This window comes from Protopterus annectens, chromosome 13.part0, assembly GCF_019279795.1.
Source record: "Protopterus annectens isolate FY-2018-M chromosome 13.part0, PAN1.0, whole genome shotgun sequence".
Classification (NCBI taxonomy): Eukaryota; Metazoa; Chordata; order Ceratodontiformes; family Protopteridae; genus Protopterus; species Protopterus annectens.
The window spans coordinates 260,450,891-260,474,653 of record NC_056747.1 but is presented as its reverse complement, the minus strand read 5'-3'; the positions used below and the strand labels follow the sequence as shown (position 1 = coordinate 260,474,653).

Here is a 23,763-nt window from a genome sequence, read left to right as displayed (position 1 = left end):
TCTGGGCAGAAACCACTCCTTCAAGGGCAGGTAGGCTGTTCAGAGCTCCCAAATCTCACTGGTGAGCAAAGAAACTTCCTTTTTTCCCCAAGTAAGGTATGGCCAAACACAGAAGCTTAAACACAGTCTGGATTGGCCAACAGGGTGCTGGCGGAAAGTGGGCTACTGTTGGCAGGAGGAGAAGAGGGGGAAGGCATGCCCGAAGGCAGGCAAAGGCTAGGACTGTGGTAGTGAGGGTCGGAACTTTGAAGGTTGGCAGTATGACTGGTATAGGGAGAGAGCTAGCTGATATGATGAACAGAAGGAAGGTTGGTATATTGTGTGTGCAAGAGACCAGATGGAAGGGGAGCAAGGCTAGGTGTATCGGAGATGGGTTCAAATTGTTTTATCATGGTGTGGATGGGAAGAGAAATGGCATAGGGGTTATTCTGAAGGAACTGTATGCTAAGAGTGTTTTGGAGGTGAAAAGAGTGTTGGATAGAGTGATGTTTATGAAGCTGGAAATTGATGGCGTAATGATGAACGTTGTCCGTGCATATGCTCCACAAGTTGGGTGCGCGATGGATGAGAAAGAAAAATTTTGGAGTGAGTTGGATGAAGTGGTGATGACTGTACCCAAGGGTGAGAGAGTGGTGATTTGAGCAGATTTCAACGGGCATGTTGGTGAAGGGAACAGAGGGGATGAGGAAGTGATGGGTAAGTATGGTGTTAAGCAAAGGAATGCAGCAGGTCAGATGGTGGTGGATTTTGTGAAAAGGATGGACATGGCTGTGGTGAATATGTATTTTAACAAGAGGGAGGAGCATAGAGTGACATACAAGAGTTGAGGAAGATGCACGCAGGTGGATTATATCTTATGTAGAAGGGCCATTCTGAAGGAGACGGGAGACTGTAAAGTGGTGGCGGGGGAAAGTGCAGTTAGGCAGCATAGGATAGTGGTTTGTAGGATGACACTGGTGATCAAGAAGAGGAGTAGGAGTGTGAGGGCAGCACCAAGGATCAAATGGTGGTAATTGTGAGGTGGAGTTCAGGGAAGAGTTAAGACAGGCACTGGGTGGCAGTGAAGAGTTACTGAATAGCTGGGTAACTACAGCAGAGCTAGTAAGGGAAACTGCTAGAAAGGTGCTTGGTGTGACATCTGGACAGAGGGAGGAGGACAAGGAAACCTGGTGGTGGAATGAGGAAGTACAGGAGAGTATACAGAGAAAGAGGTTGGCAAAGAAGTGGGATTGTCAGAGAGATAAAGAAAGTAGACAGGAGTATAAGGAGATGAGGTGCATGGCAAAGACAGAGGTGGCGAAGGCTAAGGATAAGGCATATGAAGAGTTGTATGAAAGGTTGGACACTAAGGAGGGAGAAAAGGACCTGTACCAATTGGCTAGACAGAAGGACCGAGCTAGTAAAGATGTGCAGCATGTAAGGGTGATAAAGGATAATGAGGGAAATGTACTCACAAGTGAGGAGAGTGTATTGAGCAGATGGAAAGAGTACTTTGAGGGGCTGATGAATGAAGAGAATGAGAGGGAGAGAAGGTTGGATGATGTGCGGATAGTGAATCATGAAGTGCAGTGGATTAGCAAGGAGGAAGTAAGGATAGGTATGAAGAGGATGAAGAATGGAAAGGCTGTTGGTCCAGGTGACATACCTGTGGAAGCATGGAGGTGTTTAGGTGAAATGGTAGTGGAGTTTTTAACTAGATTGTTTAATGAAATCTTGGAAAGTGAGAGGATACCTGACGAATGGAGAAAAAGTGTTTTGGTACCAATTTTTAAGAATAAGGGTGATGTGCAGAGCTGTAGTAACTACATAGGGATTAAACTGATCAGTCACAGCCTGAAGTTATGGGAAAGAGTAGTGGAAGCTAGGTTAAGAAGGGAGGTGATAATTAGTGATCAGCAGTATGGTTTCATGCCAGGAAACAGCACTACAGATGAGATATTTGCTCTGAGAGTGTTGATGGAGAAGTACAGAGAAGGTCAGAAGGAGTTGCATTGTGTCTTTGTGGACTAGAGAAAGCATATGACAGGGTGCCTAAAGAGGAGTTGTGGTATTGTATGAAGAAGTCGGGAGTGTCAGAGAAGTATGTAAGAGTGGTACAGAATATGTATGAGGGTAGTGTGACAGTGGTGAGGTCTGCAGTAGGAGTGATGAATGCATTTAAAGTGGAGGTAGGATTACATCAAGGATCAGCTCCAAGCCCTTTCTTATTTGCAATGGTGATGGACAGGTTGACAGACGAGATCAGACAGGAGTCCCCACAGACTATGATGTTTGCAGATGACATTGTGATCTGTAGTGAGAGTAGGGAACAGGTAAAGATGACCCTGGAGAGGTGGAGATATGCTCTAGAGAGAAGAGGAATGAAGGTCAACAGGACTAAAACAGAATATGTGTGTGTGAATGAGAGGGAGGATAGAGGAATGGTGAGGATGCAGGGAGTAGAGGTGGTGAAGGTGGATGAGTTTAAATACTTGGGATCAACAGTTCACAGGAATGGTGAGTGTGGAAGAGAGGTGAAGAAGAGAGTACAGGCAGGATTGAGTTGGTAGAGAAGAGTGTCAGGAGTGATTTGTGACAGAACAGTACCAGTAAGAGTGAAAGGAATGGTCTACAAGAGGGTAGTGAGACCAGCTATGTTATATGGGTTGGAGACGGTGGCATTGACAAAAAGGCAGGAGTCAGAGCTGGACGTGGCAGAGTTAAAGATGTTAAGATTTGCACTGGGTGTGGCGAAGGTGGACAGGATTAGGAATAAGTACATTAGAGGGTCAGCCCAGGTTGGAAGGTTTGGAGACAAAGCCAGAATGGCAAGATTATATTTGTTTGGACGTGCTGTGGAGGGATGTAGAGTATATTGGGAAAAAGATGCTACGGATGAAGCTGCCAGGTAACAGGAAAAGAGGAAGGCCTAAGATAAGGTTTATGGATGTGGTGAGAGAGGACATGCAGGTGGTTGGTGTGACAGAGCAAGATGCAGAGGACAGGAAGAAATGGAAACAGTTGATCTGCTGTGGCGACCCCTAACAGGAGCAGCCAAAATAAGTAGTAGTACTAGATTTTCACCACCGGCTTTATCTACGTGGCAAAATTATTATATATTTATTGCTTAAATATATAAGGCTAACTACAGAATAGCCTAGCAAATCACTGTATAACACTAACAAAAATCTTAGTTAAAGGTAAGAAAGATCAAAAGGCATTATACATTAAAGTCAAAACTTTATGAATTTTCTGAATATGTTTTCAGGAGTTCTGGACCCAAATTCATAAAAAAATTCTATCAAGGAAAAGTGTACAGCAAGGTAGGTTTTAGACTAAAGAGTATCCTACCAGTAGGCAAAATGCAAGCTACTGCTCTTGCAACTCGACACACTGAAGAGGACAAACAAGTTAACTCACCAAGCTACAAGTAGGTGAACTGGGCAAAATGAAATATTCCATTGCAGCTTAGAAAAACATCAAGTCACAAGAAATCAATGTAGTGCAATGAAAGGTTGCATCCCCCGCAAGAAACAAAAGTGCTGCACCCCAGGAAGGGGAGGGGTGAGTAGAGGTGGACCAGCTCACTCAAGAGAGAAGAAACACTTTAGTAACATAAGCACCACAGTGTGCAAACAGTATGAAACCAGAAGCGTGTTAACAGAAATGCAGTCCCATGAAACACACAAGCACAGCAAAGACCACAACATACCAGAAGTGACATGAGGATGGAGGTGGTCCACATGGTTGGGGGGAGTGTCACAGAACAATACACAGTAAAAGAAGCAGCACAACAGTGCTTAATGTGAATGTGTTTCATTGAAGCACACACCCACAGCACCAAAGTTTATAGTAATGCAGCAATGTTATGCACACAGTGAATGTGATATGCACAGTGGAGGCAGGTAGCTCCTCAATAACACTGCAATACAACAGCAAAGAAAAAGGTCCTACAACCTCAAATGAAGTCCGTGAATGCAGACACATTATAGTAGAATTCAAGGAAAGGCAATGGCATCATGGGGAAAGTTTAGGATTCAGGCAGCAGAGAATGGGTATATAATAAAATCTACATAGCACAAATAACCATGCAAGCTTGCCAATGTGTAAGCAAATCTGGAACCAAAACCAACAGGACAGGCACCCTCAAAAACTTGCAAATAAATAACAAATGGCTGGGATACACCGCAAAAAAGTGCTTTCATTTTATTCTAATAAGACTTCTTCAGAACCCTTTGTTACATTAAGATGAAAGCACTAAACTGTTATTTGAGTAGGTAAGCAAATCACAAACATTTCAGAAACTGTAGTAGCAGTGTCCACGAAAACACATTACCATCATGTGTAAACTGCCATATATCTAATGCTGAGCCTATGTAGCTAGAAATACCACAGAGTTTGCAAAAGTACAATGGGAACTACTGCTTTAAGCTCAAAGCATTTTATATACCCATTTCGATAAAAGCCAGTGCACATGCAGAGGGTTACAGTGGTAACCAGGGCAGCACTGCACAGCTGCACACAGGTGGCAAGACAGAGTACACCAACAGAAACCTACACTTTACAAGGGCCATGCATGTAGAACTGGAAATAGCAAATCATATTTAGCTGTAACAAAGCAGCAATCATCCATTTGCCAGATATAAGTACTCCAGAAGCCAGAACATAGAGTATGCACCTATATACCCATACACAGAGTTTTTAGGGGTGGCTGGATGCAAGCATAACAGTGGAAGGAGATGGAAGTGGTCATAGTAAGTGGTCATAGTAAAGGTGGTAGCCTCCCAAGTGATGTCCTCTTTTAAGACATCCACATGATTCTCCTCAGTACATCATAGTTAACAGCTCATGGCAGCCAGTGTACCAAGATCTGCACAAGGTCCTGAGCTGTGCATGTCACTTCTCCATGCTATTCTGTGTATGGGGTAGGAATGCTACAGACAGCTCCTCCCTAGACTAGAAAGAGGGTAAGAACATCAGTGCCAGACACAACTGAGGGCAACACATCTCATAATACCTGAGATGCCCCTTTAAGTACCTGTTATTAAACAAGTCAAATAAAGATAGCAAATGCAGAGAGTATGTTGCCTGTGGGGCAGAAATGCCAGCATTAGAACCTCATTGATCTCTTGATGGAATTCCATGTATGTATCACATTTAAGATTGAGACCAAGCTCTACATATGGTGCCAGGGTATTTGCCTCAGGTGGAATAAGCACTACTGGACATGGGCAGAAAGGGAGGCACCAAGACTCACTGCTGCCCTTTCAAGATCAAGCAGAATGAAACTGGGAGCCAGTAACAATCCTCACCATCAGGTAGGTGAACAAGTGATAGTATCATACCTGTGTCTTACTAGACATTAGACAGTAAAATGGTGTGCCATACCTTGCATTTTCCACACACTCTAGGTATCCATGCGCACTGTCTAACATATACCAGAGTGTAGTGGGGATGGGAAATATTCTACCCCTTTGCCATGCAGGTTTCCTCACATGACAGGTGATGATGTCCTTGGATGCCAGGAGGCAGATGTGTTATTTACCATCCTCAAGGCTACAATGGCCAACTATGAAGCTTCCAGACCATACATGAATATCCTCTGCAGTTGTATCCAACAGGGATGTACAAACATTCCTCAGAGCTGCCTCGCCTCCTTATTAACTGCTACAGTGCACATTTATGTGAACTATATTGCACTACCTCACAGCTGGCCCCTTTGGTACAATATTCAGGAAATTCATATGGCATATCCTGGTATGCAGTCACCTCTGTCTTAACTGCTGTAACCAGTCTCACCACCTCAACCTAAACTAGTCACAGTGGGTAATGGTGTGGGATCACACCTTGACCAATTCCTTTCCTACTCAGTTATTTACTTGCTTCTGCATCTAGATGTGTTTTTTGTGCAGCCCAAGTACAAATGGCCTTTTGATGTCCATTCCTGGTGGAACCAACCAGTACCCAAAGACAAGCATGTCCTTATCACTTTGGGATTTCATGGTCTGATCTCACCGATAATGCCATGATGCACTCTGCATTCTCCATCAAAATAGATAATGGATAAGTACAGCAGCACCAGCCTGCTAAACTCAACAATTTATGCTCATGGAAGAATGTGATCCAACTGTGCAAGCAGTAGCGGCTTGAAAGGGACAGAGCAACACTTCCAGGAACGGCCATGCTCTCAGTGACAGTCAACACAGTCTGCTACAATCTCAGTAGTTCCCAACAAAGGCAAGATGTACTTGTCTACCTGCAGCCTCAGTGAATTACTACTCAGCAACTCACAGCAGATCCAAACCTTTAAAGTGGAGACTTGAAAGAACATGACACATGAATCCTGTTATTTTATCTGAATTTTGTTTCACAGATTATCAAATGTCAGACGGGTACAGTAAACTGCAGGGATGACAAGGGAGCTTCACACTGTTTTAGAGACTTGTTCACTTGCAAAGCTGCATCATGGGAATCGAGCCAAGGTCTTTGGGAGGTTCTTATCTATAACCTCAAGCTACACTAGCAGCCAACTTGTATGCTACTGGTGAAAAACCTAAATGTCTGTCACTGTCAGTCACTGTAAGCATCTGAGAGACTCCTGCACTTGTGTTATAATCTACCAACGTAGCAACTCTATCTATAAGGACAGAACTGGCAGTGGCTGTTGGAAATGAATATAAAAAAATATTTTCTTGATTTATTGCACGTCCACTTGGCTTTTTTCACTGCTTGCTACTTTTTGTGTGCATTTTTGAAACCATCTGTTTAATTTTGCGACACAGTCATTTCTATGTCTGATATTTCCAGTTGTGTTTGGTTCTAAAGAGCATTGGAGAAGGGTGGATTAGCCAGGGACTTCATTGTTTAGCAGTGGTTGTTCATCACCACTTGAAAGCTACTTTTGTGCTTTTACATTAAGAAATTCCAGGGACATTCATCTTGTGGAAGAAGGTGTTTACTTGGTCTCTCAGAGTTGGAAAGCACTCCAAGAAGCACAAAGTATAGCTGTTTATTGGCCAGAGGGCATTGGAGTTAATTTTCAACTCTTTTTCTTTTTGGTATAAATTAGGCATATTTGTGAACAGCTGCTAGCCAAGCAGCAGTGGTTTAGCAGTGCCCTGAATAGAAGTAAGTGCTTAGATTATAAAATGTACCTATAAAGCTAGTACCTGTAACACAGAAAGGCCTTTTGCAGAGCTAAGCTTAGGGCAGCTAGTTAGTGCACTGAATAGCACTAATACCAGTTCATACGACTATCTAACATCCAAGCCTTATCCCTAGACACCACTCAGATGACCCCCCCTCTACAACAGAGTCCCTAAACCATAATAGTGCAATGCTGATACAGGTCCTGACAACATGGATTTGCAACTTAGCAGATACAGGCATCCTGAGACAATGTAGCAATTGTCTCATGTACTCAGACAACCTTTGAATCCTTAAAGGATCAAACACAACATGCAAGAGATGTACAGATATAACTTCCTTGGAGGCAAAAATCTCTCTTACTAACAGGGTTGTCAAGAACACACACTACATCCTTCATACATACTGTTTACCACACACACAGACCTTCTTATGAGCCACTTAAAAGAAACCTTCCCAAAAAGACCTCAAGCAAACAGCAACACTTACCCTTAGCAATCAGTAAAATGTATACCAAAAGCAACGCCAACCACTACACAAGCCCACACCCAATAGTTACCAAACAGCAAAGCATACATGTCAAGTAAACACATTGCCAAGTATTCCTTTCATGGGGGATTCTATTGAACAACACGCAGATGCCCCTCTAACTATGCTGGACAAAAAGACCATCATGGTTAGTTGCTTATCTAGAGCTAGGATCTGCAATATCATGCACTTACTGAAGTCACTGCACCACAGGTACCAATATGATTCTATCATAGTCCATGTGGGTGTAAATGATTGGAGAATTATCTCACTGGACTATATCAAGAGAGACATTGAGGATCTCTCTGAATTTGTGGGATAGACAGGTACATGCCTTGCACTGAGCAGCATTCTACCTTCACCTAGGATGATGCCACGGTATGAACAAAAAAATGATTGATTTTAATAAGTGGCTTAGTTTCTGGTGTTACTCCAGGGGGATTCAATATCTATTAGCATTTGAGGATGTGTCTAACAGACCATGGTGCTTTGCCAAGGACAGTTTGCACCTGTCCTCCCTGGGTTTTCAGATATTGGCTACAACTTTATCCACTCTGTGACGCCTGTGCCCTGGCCCAGCAATTAAGGAGCCTCAATCCTCACCACTAACACCACAGAGGGCGTCTCATATGAGAGGAAAGGATAACAAATACACACAGTAAGTGCTATTTCCCTTAAGAGCACATAGAGATCACAGTCAGTTTAGGGCTGGTCACTCCCTTGCTCCCAGGTCCCCAATAAGACTCCCCACTGGCACAGCAATAGGATCCAGATCTCAGCCTAGTGGGCAAGCTAAAACCTCTAGTACCCTCTCTGTCCAACCAGTGCTTCATGTCCCTGCCCAAGTAGCTGACATACACACACATGCACTTTGAGATAAGAATTTATACAACCACACAGACACTCCTGGAAAAGGCTGGCACAGTTTCTCCAGCTGTGCCCCTTTCTCCCAGACTATACGGTAGTTCCACCTGCCACCACCCACTAATACTTATCAGCTACTCAAAGGCCCTTAAAAGGGTGTCCAATTATTACTGTGCAATAGTATTATCCAATTGGTAGATGTGACTAAACAGTCGAAGCTTATTTGGAGTGACCTGGACAGTAAACTCTATAAATATGCAGTGTACTCTAGAGCTTAAATTATCTCTACACAAAACAGCCATAGTTAAAAGGTTTTAAACGATTTAATAATAAATAATTAAAACCACAAGACAATACTTTCTACTACACAGTCAGTGCTAGTCAAGAGAGTTCAGAGATCACACATAAATACTTAAAATAAATCAGTAGTACAGTTCTGACATCACAGAAAGACACTTAGTCTAATCTTTATAATTCCTGGCTACTTCTAGGAGAAAACACAGTTCTAACATACTACTTACATAAAGAGAGCATAAGGCATTGCTGTGAGTTGGATAGTCAGACAAAAATGCTTAATAATCTCTGGTTCTCACTGTTTAAATTGAAACTGCAGTCCTGCTAAACATTACATCATCTTTTACACTTTCCTGGTGTTCTCAGGCTGACAGATACTGCATTTACATTCTTTTACACTTAGAGCAATAAAGGACATTCCACATGTAAATTCTGGTAATTAACTTTAGCCTTAAAACAATAGGCAGGAAGCCTTCATCTAGCCGCACGGGAGCAGACTTATAAAACATCAAAGGCAGTAATGAAATAATTTTAATTTCAAAGGACCAACAAGAAATGCTTGACTTAGCTTTCTTTAGAGCAGATGGCAATGTTGCCACATTGTTTTAAGTTCAACATTCACATTTATAAATGATAGAATTCTCTGCACAATTCTGCCTGGCTAGGCTGGCAGCCTTCACCCATCTCTACCAGTCTTCACATACCCCTTACAGCCTTTTTCAAGCAATAGCAAAATGACAAAACAACCAACATAAAAAAAAAAAAAAAAACTCAAAGCAACATTAAGTTGTTACCACTCAATGCTAGGAACCTAAACAAGAAACATTAGACTCTACAAGCTCTCTTCACTTTGAAGAATGTAGATGTATGTGTTGTTAATGAGACTCTAAGTACTCCAGCAATGCAAGGCTACTGTGCCTTCCAAACATTTAGACCAACAGCAACACAAACAGGGCCTAAACATGGTGGTGTCTCGATCTACATTAGCAAGAAATACTTCAGTTTGGTTAAACAGAATGATGCCCCAGAGTTCATGCATATCCAAGTCTCCACAGACAAGGTTCCTTACCATGTCCTGATTAGCTACAGGTCATCCTTTATGACCAAATGACCAAAGAAGCCCACAACCCATTACTAGACCTACTAGATGCTCAACATCCAGCCAAATACCCGGTTTATAGGAGACTTTAACTACTTCTCTATAGACTGTGAAATTTACACTGCCTCTAAATCACAGGTTCAAGATTTCCTGGGCTTATCAATATGAACACCCTGGACCAGATTGTGTGCACTCTAACCAGATGATCAAACATACAGGCCCTAGTACTCACCAACATGGGAAAGTGTTAACCATCCCCCATCATGTCCTCATTGGTGATGTCGGACCAGAAAGCTCTCTCATGAAATAAAACCTCAATCCAGAAAACCCAACTAAACCAGTAACAGTTAGGAACTATTTTAAAACAAACTTTAGCCTATTAAGTGACAGTTTGTCAAAATTCAAGGCTCCTGCAAACCCTGACAACAAAGCTATCAATGCAGACTTATTCACAGAAGCCCTGTATAAATATGTAAATGTCTGTATCTAGGCTGCTGTACCTACCAGACGTAAGACCAAATCTAGCACCAATAACAAACCCCACTTGTGGAATCCTAACCTTCAAAGAGTACATCACAAAAGAAAAAAATATATGGTCAAAATCAGAAAGAGCAGTTCTCCTACAGACAAAAGTTCTCATATTTAACTAAACAAGAAAGTAAGATGTCTAATAATGTCCAATAAGGCCAGTTATGAGGTCAGAGCAGCCTCCCAGACTAAGGAGAATCACACACTTTTAAGCTTCCTGACAAAGCTGAAGAAGGCAACACTCAGCAGTGTGCCGAGCTGGTGGTAAACGACAACCTTTATTGAACATGGCGACATAGTGACTCTGATAAATTTAGCTCTAACTTCACACCACAGTTTTCCCCAATACCCCCTGTGAAATCCCTTCTTCCATATCCCTCCTATCAAAAGGGAGCTGGTCCATGTGTTCCTCTCTAAGGCCAAAAACAACATTTCAATGGGTCCCAACAATTTTCCCAGTTGCCTTTTAAATACCCCAAAAAATGACCTAACAGGACCACTAGAGGCACTCCAACTACAGCCTCAAAACAGGTTATGTACAAGGTGAATGGAGGCCTGTAACAGTCATCCCCCTCTATAAGGGTAGGCCATCAACTGAACCCCTGAACTACAGACCCAAGTCTAATATGCAAAGCCATGGAACAAACTTTCATGGAAATGATCAACATGGACACTGACAGCCTACAGACATCAGATCCATCTCAGTTTGGCTTTAAGGGAAAGTCTTGCCTACCCAACCTGGTAGACTTCTTTTTGAGGGTCACAAAAGCTATGGATATGGGGAAATCAGTGCATAGCACCTACCTTACCCCTAGCCAAGAAATTTCATAGAATACCCCACACAGGTATTATTGACAAACTCTCAAGAGTAGGTATAAATCCCTACATAACTCGCTGGACTGCTGACTAGCTCTCAAATAGGACCCAAGTCAGGACTGGTGGTGAGATCCCTTCCACCAGGAGACTGGTCACCAGTGGGGTACAGAGTTGACCTGGTAGTTCAGGATCCGGGAACATGTGCAGACAGTAATTTGGCCTTCAACAAACACAGTCAAGATAGCAAGAAAATCATTCTATATCACCCAATTCATAAGTAATGGTATAGCATCCAGGCACCCCGCTCAGACCTTATACCCATCATTGAGTACAAATTCCCCCTTTGGCATGTATCTACCCAGGCACTTGCCCTCAAAGGTTCCTCACCAGAAGGATCCAGGGTGTACAAATACCCTGTCCTACACAGACTTCCTTAAGACCCCTCTCTATACTTAGTCTCCTACAGGTCACTCAGAGGTGATCTATGCTTGGCATACAAGGCATCCTCAGACCCAGCTCTGATGGATCTCTTGCACATCCATAAAACAAACAGCACCAGAACACTAGATCCAAAGACCTGAACTTTGCCTGTGACAAACAGAACATGCCTGTGAGACCAATATGTCTCTCAAAGGATCTCCACACTATGGAATAGGTTCCCTATCCATGTGAAGCAGAGTTCATCCCTGATCCTGTTCAAAAGGAACCTTGATCATCAGATGATAAATGCAAATTCTCCTCTGGTTTGGATCCCATGTTGAGATTGACAGTACGTTAACTAATCCCAAACATACCCCACCCCCTATAATCCTTAGCCATCTCCTCAATAACATAGCTCACTATATAGGCATCCAAGGTACTTGAAGACAAAATTGGGTTGGGTTGTCTGGCTAGGCTTATAAAGACCCTGGTGGTTGTTAGCCTAGTATAAACCAGTGAACCTATGAAGATTCCACTGGACTGCTAAAATCCAGCATGCCACATCCAGATATATGGACTGTTTCATTCATCAGCATGTATGGCTGAAGGAAGAAAGAACTCCCTGAACACCAGTTTTTAAATTTCTGGAGTTGAGGAGGGATGGAGTCATGCTTAAATTGCATATGAAGCTGAGGCTCAGTTTAGGCACTTCACAACTATGACCCTGCTAACTGCCCTTCAAGATCAGTGCAAGTCCATGACCCTGAGCTTGCTACTTGCTATGAAAAGCTGCCAAAGCAGCCTAGGAAAAAAAAATCTGTACCAAACATTCCACCACCACTCTTCTTGATAGCTAAAGGAGGAGTGAAGGGTGACCTACAAAAACTACCAGTGTAGAGGAATACAAGCCACAGCAGAGATATACACCTTAAATGAGAACCACACCCACAGACTCAAAAAAACATTTACTTCATCATGGTTTGGGGTTTCCTACATTTTAACAACACTCTGGGACTATTTACAGGTTTTTAAATATTTGTATACATAATTTGAGTCTGACCACATGGGGTCTGGCATCCCGAAGTAATTCTGATTGTTTAGTGTGCCTCTAGGTATCTCACAATGTAGCGCTCATCTGTAAAAAGTTACATCACATAGATCTCTCTCTTCCTAAAGATCCTGTCACTGCACTGATTTTACATGCATACACTGCTGTCTTTCAGTAAGTTTTAAGTAACATTTCATGACTTTCAATGACTACTTAAAAAACAAACAGTACGAATGGCACAGAACAGACTTTCAAAGTGCTTTTTACTGCTGCTTCTTTTTAGAATGGTTACACTGCACTTTTTTGTGATGACTGAATTGCACTACTTGGACTCATCTCCCATCCCCCTTCACACACAACTTCCCTAGCTGTCAAAGTGCTAAGGGTAATTTGAGCTGTTACCTGCTGTGATTGTCAGCTCACAGCAGGAGACTTGATTCATGTACTGTTTCCTTGTTCCAGCCTTTACTTTCTGTATGGGTAGGGGAAGGACCAGGGAGCTGCGACATCACAGCATGGGTGAGTTTTTAGGATGGTCATGGTGATGTCAGTTTGGGGAAGGAATTGGCCAGAAAACTACCTGTAGTCAGTGGCCTTGATGACATCAATGAATTGGAGACTTTTCCAGCGCTGGATAAGTTTTTGAAAGTGAAACCACCATAATACAGTAAGGTACTGTTATAGTGGAGCGAAACAGTCAATCTAAAAATATTTTAAATGCCATGTTGTTGTTTATTCATAGCAGGGACAATAAAGAGAGAGAAAAAGGACAGAGAAGTTGAGCATTTAATAACAGAATCCCGGTTTGTCCTTTAAGAAAAAACTGTCACATATTACACTGCATGGAGACAATCAGCAGTCTGAAGTAGTCTAGCCTGCTCTTTGAGGCTGCGTTTCTTGTGTTGCCCTGTGCCAGTAAACCAAGGAAAGGGCTAAGAACATCACAAAACCTGAGCAGACTGCAACCACTTTTCCATGGATTTTATTAGCTATGCCAGCAAATGTTTCTCCAGGTCCTTCTGGGAATGTCAGTATGATGCTTTGTTGAGCCTGGTGAAAGAACTGCTCTCTTTTCTGCTGTCATTTAGACCTGGACAATAAATCCAAGAAAGGCTAGTAATACCACTTGACTTGCTCAGCATACAGAAAGAAACAAAGTTCAAAACAAGTTAGCAAAAGCAGGATTCAAGGGTAATTGTATGTGTTACACACACAGACATATACTCATACTGAATGCATTTCAATCGTCTACACTTTTGGGGGGACTGAAATTTAGACTTTCATAAAATTCAAAAAAACAGGCAATTTCAAAACCTCAGCACCATAGATTATAATCATTTAAGTATCCAAAACATCTCCACCGGGTTACTATTCTGCACAACTGCCATGGCTGGGAATTAAGACCTGCCCCCAACAAAGTGTATCCCAGGAGTTGTCCAGTTTTTCTCCTCCTTAAACAAGAAAAATAGACCATATACTGATATCTTGCATCAGCCCACAGTGAAAACTTCTCAAGTGTCAAATATGCTAGTAACTTCTGGCCTCCAGCAGTAATCAGTCAAGCAGAAAAATAGTCCATTTCCCTTCCACTTAACTATCACACCACACAACCCTTACAGTTTAACTGACCAATTTGTGATACAGCTGTGAGGTTGAAAATCTGCTATGAGTCTCCATTTTTATTTTTTAATTTTGTTAAGTTAAGTGAATTGGTCCATTGACCATTTTTGCAGCCTTGAAACAGACTAAAATCAAATGATAAAACATACTACCAATAGACTGCAGTCATAATAAGTAACAGTCTCAGCATGGTCAACAAAACGAGTAATAATTCTTTAAATAAATGTAACAAAACTTTAGTAAAGAAATACTGTGTAAAATATTACCATAACTATAAATGTCCTTCACTTCACTACTGCAGTATTCTTCACTTGAGGGATATTCCCACCAGTAGGCACCCGATGTGGGCCAGTCTACAAAAGTCATTTACCACTGCAGGGTACGTGGTATATCTGACATAGGCTACAGTTGTACGTAGGCCATAAAACAGACATACTCACGTACCATCCTCAGAGCTGAATACCCCAGGATGAAAGTCAGACTAAGGATTTGAGTGGTGTGTGCATCCAAGAAAGACAAGGGACCAGTGGGGAAGGTGGGAGGGATAGAATACTGCAGCAGTGAAGAGAAGGACATCTACACTTATGGTAAGATTTTACACGTTTCTATATCCTTTTATTCAGTTGCTGCAGTATTCTTCACTTGAGGGATAGTGCCAAAGCTCAAGAAGAAAGGGAATAGGAAGGACCAGAGGAACTCTCGATGAAGCCATTTAGGATGGCTTTGACAAACCCGGTCCTGGATTTGGACTTTGTATCCAGTTTTTAATGTTAGGTAAAGGTATGAACATATCATCAGGTGGCTGCCTCAAAGATGGCTCTGTTATCCAGTCCTTTGAAGAATGCCTTTGATGAAGCCATGGCTCTGGTAGAATGGGCCTTTACAGGGGAGGAAAGAGTCCTTCCATAGTGGATGTAGCAAAAGGAAATAGATTTGGATATCCAAGAGGAGATAGTCTGCTTGGAACAAGTAGGCTCAACACCCTGGGGTGGAAGTTAATGAAAAGGTAGGATTTCTGGAAAGACAGTCTTGTCCGGGTAGCACCTCAATTGTCTGAAAGTCTAGGGAATGTAGGATCATCTCACTGTGATTTTGTGGAGGGGGAAGAAGGTGGGTAGTTGAACAGATTAAGAGAGAGTTTGTTAAACACCCTAGGCATAAAGGATGGGTTAGTTCTAAGGGATACCCTGTCTTTATGCAAGACTAAGAAGGTGGGAACAGCCATCAGAGCTTGGAATTCTGACACCCCTCTAGTTGAAGTTAGGGCCACCAGCTGAACCATTTTCCATGAGCAATGCTTGAGGGAGGCTGGAGCAACAGTTCAAAGGGAGGTCATGTCAATTTCTCTAGAACAAAATTGAGGTCCCAAGAAGAAGGGCTGGGTTTCCTGTAAGGTCTAATGTGGAGGACGCCTTTAAGGAACTATTCTACCTCGAACCTGGAAGCAAGAGGGGGAGATAAGTGCAGACATGCAGAAATGGCTAACATGTGGACTTAGATGAATAAGCCAGGGCAGCAGAGAGAACTTTACTCAAGTAGGATAAAACCATTGGAATTTCCACACTCAAGGGGTCTTGGTCCTTACAGTGACAACATAGAGAAAATTATTTCCAGTTGGAAACATAAGATTTTCTAGTGTTGGGTTTTCTGGCCTCCTGCAAAACCCTGAGCACATCCTCAACAAAAAAGGTGTCTGAAAGCAACTAGAATCCTATCGCCCACAGTGTCAGGTGTAGTGTTAGAATGTGTGGGTGAATAACGGATCCTTTGTTCTGTGTGAGTAGGTCCACTCTGTGGGGTAGATTGTGGTGATGGCCCTTTGCTAATTCAAGGAAAAGGGGGAACTAATGCTGTCTTGGCCAAAAGGGAGTCATCTGCAAGATTTTTGGTAGATCCCACCTGATCTTGAGCATGACTTTTGGTATTAGAGGAAGGGGAGGGAATGCATACAGAAACACGCCTTTCCATGAGAAGAAGAGGGTGTCCATTTTCCAAGCCAGAGGACTTGGAGCTCTGGCACAAGACCTTAGAAGCCATCTGTTCAGAGGGGAGGCAAATAAATCTACGTGTGGAGTACCCATCAGTGGAGTATGTTCAGGAATACATTTCTGTGAAGCATCCATTCATGGGATTGAGTCCAGGAAATGCTCAGTGCATGTGCCACAAGATTCCTGTTGGAGGGGATGTAGACCTTCTGGATAGTCATGCTGTGCTTGTCAAGGAATTCCCATACCAAGAGAGCCAACCTGCAAAGGAGATGGGATCTGGTTTCCCCCCTGCTTATTCACATACCAGAGTAGTCATGCTGCTGGTGAATACTTTCAGTGGGCCTGGGAAACGAAGGGGGTGAAAGGTCTGAAGGGCTAGAAGCAGTGCTCGCATTTCCCTTATGTTGATGTGTTCCCTTTTCTAGGATGGGGAACACTTTCCTTGAACTATTTCCCCAGGGCTGTGCCCCAGCCCACGTCTGAGGCATCTGTGTAAAGTTCTTGGACTGGATCTAGAGGGTGTTGAGGTTGTCCTGGGTTTAGTTTTACTTGTTGGAACTACCAGATAAGTTCCTTCTTTAATCATGGGATAAGAGGAATGGGGTAATCTAGAGGGTGGGAGCACCGAGTCCTGACAGATCTGAGGTACCACTGGAATTTCCTCATGTGTTGCCTTGCTAAGGGTACCATGGGGATGGTTGAGGCCATAAACCCTAGTACGCTGAGGAACTCCCTGGTAGTGATGTGGGTCTAGAGGAAAAAGGGACAAGAGGAAGGTCTGTAGATCCTCTGCTTTTTGAGGAGGTACAGGGACTATTAGAATGTCTGACTTCGGCAACTCAGGAAGATGTGGTCTTGGATTGGGGTGATGGTGGATGTTTTTGAAATTTATTGTGAACCCCAGGTTTTCTAGTAGGGAGATGGTAGTCTGTAGGTTCTGTTGAAGTATCTCAAGACTTGAGGCCTGTAAGAGTAGGTTGTCCAGGTATGGGAAAATCTGTATACCTACAAGCCTGCAATGAGCAATCACTGGTGCCAAACTTTTCATGAAGACTCTTGGGGCTGTAGAGAGTCCAAAAGACAGTCAGAGAACTGAAAATGCCAGGAACTCACAGAAAAATGCGAGAATTTTCTGTAGTTGTGGTGAATGGGGATATGGAGATGAGCATCTTTTATACCCAGGGAAGGCCATGAAACCCTGTGGGAGAAGCACAGGGAAAAGGGCTTGGAGAGTAAGCATTCTAAATGAAGGGTCCTTTAAGAAGGTGGTGAGGTGAGATAAGTCCAGAATTGGCCTCCACGGACCATCTTTTCTGGGCACCAGGAATATCCTTGAGTAAAAATCCTTTCCCCTCAGGAGGCACAAAGGACTTTTTGAATGGAGCCCTGTAAGCACAACTCTGAAAGATGTCCGAGAAGAGGAAGTTGTTCTTGGAGAGGCTGTGGGATACCCTGAAAGGTGATGGATTGAAAACTATAAAATATCCTTTTCTGATTATAGAAAGGATCCAGTTGTCTTGGGTAATGCCTTCCCGTACCCTGAGAGATTTTGAGAGGGGGATGGCTGCACCATAGTCAGACTCCCTGCTCTGTCTGGAAAGGGCTGCTTTTGTTGATGAGAGGCCTGTGGGGCCCTAGTCCTCTGTGGTCTCTTTCCTCCCCTACAAGTTTTACTGGAATGGTGCTCGGAGGGACTCTGAACAATGACAGCCTTGGAGGGGAAGTTCCTATGGAACCTTGGCACTGGGGATACTAGGAAGTGTTTTAACTCTAAGTTCCTTTGACTTTTCTTGTAAAGACGAAGAGTGAAGTAGCAGTTGGACCAAACAGTCATGTGTTGTCCAGAGGGGTATCCATTAATTTATCTTTGAAATAATCCTGTAATGACTGAAGTCTAAGCCAGGAAAATCTTCCAAGCAAAAACCCTGTTGACACTGCCCTAGCACAGGTCTCAGCAGCATCATAGCTGCATTTTATAGAATGTTTAGCCACTTGGGAAGAGGGCTCCTAAGAGAGACAGGGACAAGGTTTTTCCCTCAGATTCTGGGAGGTCTGAGATATCAGAAGTTTGTCTGGAACAAATGCTTTAGTGAGAATTTTGTCATGTTTGTCTGGTAGTTGATGGCCCTGAAAGCCAAAGTGGCTGAAGTGTACACCTTTTTTCTTAGCATTTCCAGGGTTCTACTCTCCTTGAGTGAAGGTAGAAAAGAGGTAGAGGGGAGCTTTATGGACAGTTTGCCAGTAGCAACAGGAATGACTTTTGGGTATGCAGCCAGGTACCTGAACAGGAATTTGCAGTCCTCAGGGACTTTGTAGAAACAGTCAAGCTTCTTGGGGGTAGGAGCCTGAGTCTGGCATTTGGGATGCACTGTTAAATGCATCCAAAAAGTCTTGATGTACTGGTGGCACTGTAGTGGAACTGGGTAGATCCATTTGCAAGTGTTGGTAATACCTTTTCTGTACGTCTGAAATTTGTGACGTATCCCACTTGAAGTGTTCCCCTCATTTTTAGGATCATTTCCCCAAAGGAAATTTCTTCCATGGGGGATTCTGCACACACTGATTCCTCTTCAGGTGAGACGTATTCCAGAGGAGAGGGGATTTGTGTGGAGTAATCTAGAGATTCTTCTTCCTCAGAAGAATCAGGGTCCCTAGTTCTTATCAGAGAAGTTTGAGTGGCTGACATAGGACAAGGCCCTGTTGAAAGCTGGTTAAGAGCCATGAAGGCCTGGAATAGACTTTGAGATAAGGCCTGCCATTCTGTAGGGGCCTCCTCAGCTGGGGAGACATGTTTTGTTTTTTCTTTGCTGGAGAAACTATCTTTTGAAGTGTAGGAGGGCCGGACGAAGATCTAAGTTCAGAGAACTCTGACTCTAACTTTGAAAGCAGAGCTGCAAGCTAACCCCCTAGGGTCCTTCATACATTCAAACCTCAGTCCCCCTCGACATCCAAATCGGACATCTTTTTTTACCTCTAGCAATGTGCATGTGGCCAAAGACGAAGCAACCTCAAAAGGGGGGTCAGCTTGTGACTCCATGCCAGGAATCCAACATGCCTCCGGGTCAACGAGCCCCTTGGGATAAACATCAGAAGGCAGAGATGAAGAGGAAGGTGTAGGCTGAGGTTTCTTGGCCTTGTACTTTGGTGGCTTGGCAATGGACCCCAAGGTACCCTCCATGCACTTGGTAAGGAATTTAAGCCACTGGTTTTCCAAATATAGGGCTAAAGACTAAAGTGTACTTCTAAGGGTCTTCAGGATGAACAATTGGCAAATACTGTACTACTTATGGTCGTGGTTGGGGTCTAGACAAAAAAAGACACTAGGTATGGCTATCCTTATGTGGAATTTGTCTTCCACACTGGCACTTGCCCTCCCTGGATGACATAACAGGAATAATAATGAGAAAAAATATTCCGCAATGGGGCACTTACCTGAGAAGAAGTCGAAAAATTCTGGAAACAGACCGATGGTCAATCATTGGCTTTCTGACTGGCGGCAGAAAAGTTCTGGGGACGGTATGTGCATATGTCTGTTTTATGGCCTACATCAAACTGCAGCCTACTCCAGATGTACCATGTACTCTTACAGTGGTAAAAGTCTTTTGTATACTGGCCGATTTCAGGTGCCTACAGGTGGGCATATCCCTCAAGTGAAGAATATTGCAGCAACTGAATAGAAGGACATCAAGTTGTCAATAAATTAACAAAACAGTACTAGAAGTATACTCTAAACACCTACTGTATAATGAAAAAATACAAGAAATTTAAACTATGTTATGAACATATTAGCATAACAAGAAAAGTAAGTGTATGACGACAAGGTACTAAATGAACTTGAGAAAATCTTATGACGGTAGACTACATAATGTAAGCTATCAATGGTTTCTAAGTGTAACTTGTGAAAAGGAGTAGGCCCTAAATGCAAGACGGTATGCATTGAAACAGACAACTGTTTTACAAGACTTGAAGGAGGGAGGCTGACAAAGACCATATGATAATCAAACTTAAAAACAGCTGCTCCAATAAACTGCTAGTTAGAAAATGCCCACTGGGCCTAATGTCTGCACACTGGAATTCAAAAGCTCTGTGGTCTGACTCAAAAGGCAGCTGTACTTCTTTATATTTACTTCCATTTATAGTTACACAAGTTCACTAGCACTACAGTTTAACAGATGATAGGCCAACTAACAATTCATTTTTTATGCCTCCCTACTGAATTGTCGACACTCAAAATGTTGAGTGCTGATGAGCTGAAAAAAGACTGAAAACACAGGAGAAGAGTGAATTTCAAAATTCACTCTTCTCCTTTAAACTTCTTTTTTTGTGTGGGGGGCCATGCCCCCCTGCCCCTCTACACCCCCAAACATATATATACTAACTCTGAGCCCGGCATATCTTGGAGAAATGGGAATATTCCAAGAAACTGCATCTTGGACTTAGCATATCTAAGTTTGATCTTTCAGCCAGTCTCTCTATTTCTGCACTCGCTCTAGCAGGTCCCGACATTTCAAAGTGTTACCCATTTTCACTGGTTTTGTGCTTCAGAATATAACTGACAATCATGTCTCCAAAGAGCACAGGCATCTGTAGGCCCTTTACCATGCACCAAGTGTTGGCTGCAGTCAATAGTGCCTCTAGGCAGGAATGGAACAAAGCTGAAGAATCGGCAGACACAGATTCATTTTAGGTTGGAGGTAGGGTTAGGGTTAAGATTAGCATAAATGAGTAACATGGTGTTGGGGGAAAAGCCCTACTTCCATGCCCTTAAGTATGCTAACCCTAACCCTGTTAAGTACGTTACAAAACCTCATTCTCTAACTATGCATACAAGTGGTACTAGAGTTTCAGCACTTGGTGCATTAGAATTTGATTTCTCTTGCATTTGGCCTTTAACTGCTTGGATTCTGTATGTTCAGGTATAACACACACACCTATACAAATCAATGCAATAATTAACACTTTCAAGTACAGTTACAGAGTCTTGGCTATGCATCTAGCCTAAAACCAAACTAGTAGTAAATATGATCAGTGTCCATCTGCTGTCCTAATTAAGTCCTTTACAAAAATATGTACTCATTCACTTTCACTCTCTCCAATATTACAAAATAATATATATATAACTTGGGGGAAAAACTTGGATACAGACATTTTCATTTGACACATTACAATGTATTACTAATACGAGTTTGGAGAAACCAGGGACTTCAATGCACCAACATCAGTCACTTTCTTGAAATATGTTTTTTTTTCTGTTTCTCAGAGTAAAACCCTGGTTTACATTACCCAGATTACTGACACTGCAAAGAAATATGCAAGCTGCAGCATTTAAGAACACTAGATAGGCCACAGATCTTCTACTGCATCTATGCATGCTTACATACTTGCATACTTTAAAATTCTAGTCTCAGGTGTGCAGTCCTAAATGTATTACAACTCAGTTAAATATTCCATTAAATACTTCAAACAGCTATGATTAACATCTTAATTGACCTTTAGTTACTGAAACAGTGAAAAATACTTTCTTCTGCAAATGCAGGATGCATGCCCAGTGCACAGGACTTAAAATATATGTGAGGCATGATCTCATCTTAAATATTAGCCAGGATTCAAGGAACAGGAAATATACAGACAAGAAAGCTTCATGCATTTCATGTAATAATTTAAAAAAAATACCTTTAGCATTATCTTCTACTGTGCAAATATCAAAATATAATGCCCTCACTTCCAACAAGTGTCCTGCACTTGTCAGTTTTTGTACCACAGGAACAAACTGATAGCTGGCCACTATTGCATGCAATGACATTAAGTAAAGATTAGATATGTGCTAACAGGAGTCGATTTCAGTTGAACAAATTTCACATTATCCAACATTGAAATACTGAGCTGAAGAATTCGAGTCACAGAACACTGAAGCAGGACAAATGGAGAAAACTTTTATTTTTGCAGGGATCAAGTCCCCCTGCACCTCTCACAGCCCTGCTAATTATACATGCCAACTCTGAGATAGCACCACAGTGGTGAAAGGATCAATATTCCCAAATCCCTGCTGTACATTCCTTTGTCATCTTTAATATTCCATGATTCCAGTTTTTCAGCTCAGTATTTCAGATTTCGATAATGTGAGCAAGGAGAAATATCCTCTTACTGAGTTAAGTGCAAATAGGCCCTAATGGGAAAAAGACCCTCCTGGTTCAAGGATCACAACAGTTTTGATAAGGACTGCTGTATGTGACCTAAGCATTACAGTACAGTAGATAGGTTAGCCACGGGCTAAAATTCTAAATTATTTCCTAGTTCTCCACCACAGAAGTTAGTTAGTACCAAGAGAGGTTCAGTACTGACAAGTAGGAAGCAGACTAACTCGGCAGCAGAAACAAACCAGGAAGTAAGTGCTTATAATAGTACAAAACGCATGGATTTGCATGATTTGTTGTCAGTGCACACTTCACACACACTGAACTTGCTTGAATGGACCACTTATCAGAGACCCATTCCACCAAAGTAACGGAATAAGATTGCTGTTTTCTGTGCAACACAGCAGTTAAAGCTTGCTTTCTTTAATGCTGTCATCCTCAAGAAAGGCCGTAATTCTTTTCAGCTTTGTGTCACTTGCTAAACTGGTAACAGTCACCTCTTTCAGTACATCATCATCTGTTTGGTCTTTAGCGAAGTTCACAAAAACCTGTTTGAAAAGGAAAAAATAAGGGGGAAAATTTAAATAATATAACCACTTATTTCTGCCATTTTCATTTTTAAGTGGCTAAAAAACTTCAGCTTATTTTCATATCTTATCTATCAGCTGCCTTGATCTGACTGCAGTAGCCCTTCACCTCTAGCACTGTCAGCCTTGCAGAACCCCAAATTCATTAAATGTAGCAGGATCTTAACTGCCCCCCTCCCCAATGAAACATTTAATGCAGTTATAGGTCAATGTGATCATCAAGTAGGTAAGAAAAACATTTACAAGGACATGCACCTTCATTTTGCAGGGCAAGATGCAGTATACTGCTTTTCTGCCTGTACTGCCTTAAGACCTTCTGTAAGACACACAGTCAGTGCCAGACTTTGTCGATAATGTCGCCCTCCCAAACTGCTCCTGAAAGGCACACCCCATACTTAATTACTGACATGACACTCCTGAAGTACAGTATGCAGCCTTCGTTTCTTTTGAAGATTTATTTATTTAAGATTTGTTTAGTGGGAGACTCTCGCAAGGTATGAGCCCATTTTCAGTGGAAGCCTGGAAAGAAAAGCTCCAGAGACAACTGTCAAAAATTACATAGTTACAATGATTACAGTACTTGATACAAACATAAGATACTTCATAGTTACCAAGAAATTACCAATATTGGATAGAAAATACATTTATATATACATTAGTTAATATAATCTTACATTAGAATGCACCAGAAGGTCATGAAGAACTGGGATGA

General features: G+C 42.3%; 1 protein-coding gene across 1 annotated transcript in view; it reads right to left on the bottom strand.

Moving 5' to 3' along the window:
- Positions 1–13,293: 13,293 nt before the first annotated feature.
- Positions 13,294–23,763, bottom strand: part of ABCA7 (ATP binding cassette subfamily A member 7) — an 882,362-nt gene continuing 871,892 nt past the window's right edge. Inside the window, exon 49 of the mRNA XM_044053819.1 lies at positions 13,294–23,012. Within this exon, the coding sequence (XP_043909754.1) occupies positions 22,872–23,012 (141 nt within the window). The 3' untranslated portion in view covers positions 13,294–22,871. The remainder of the gene's footprint in view (positions 23,013–23,763) is intronic.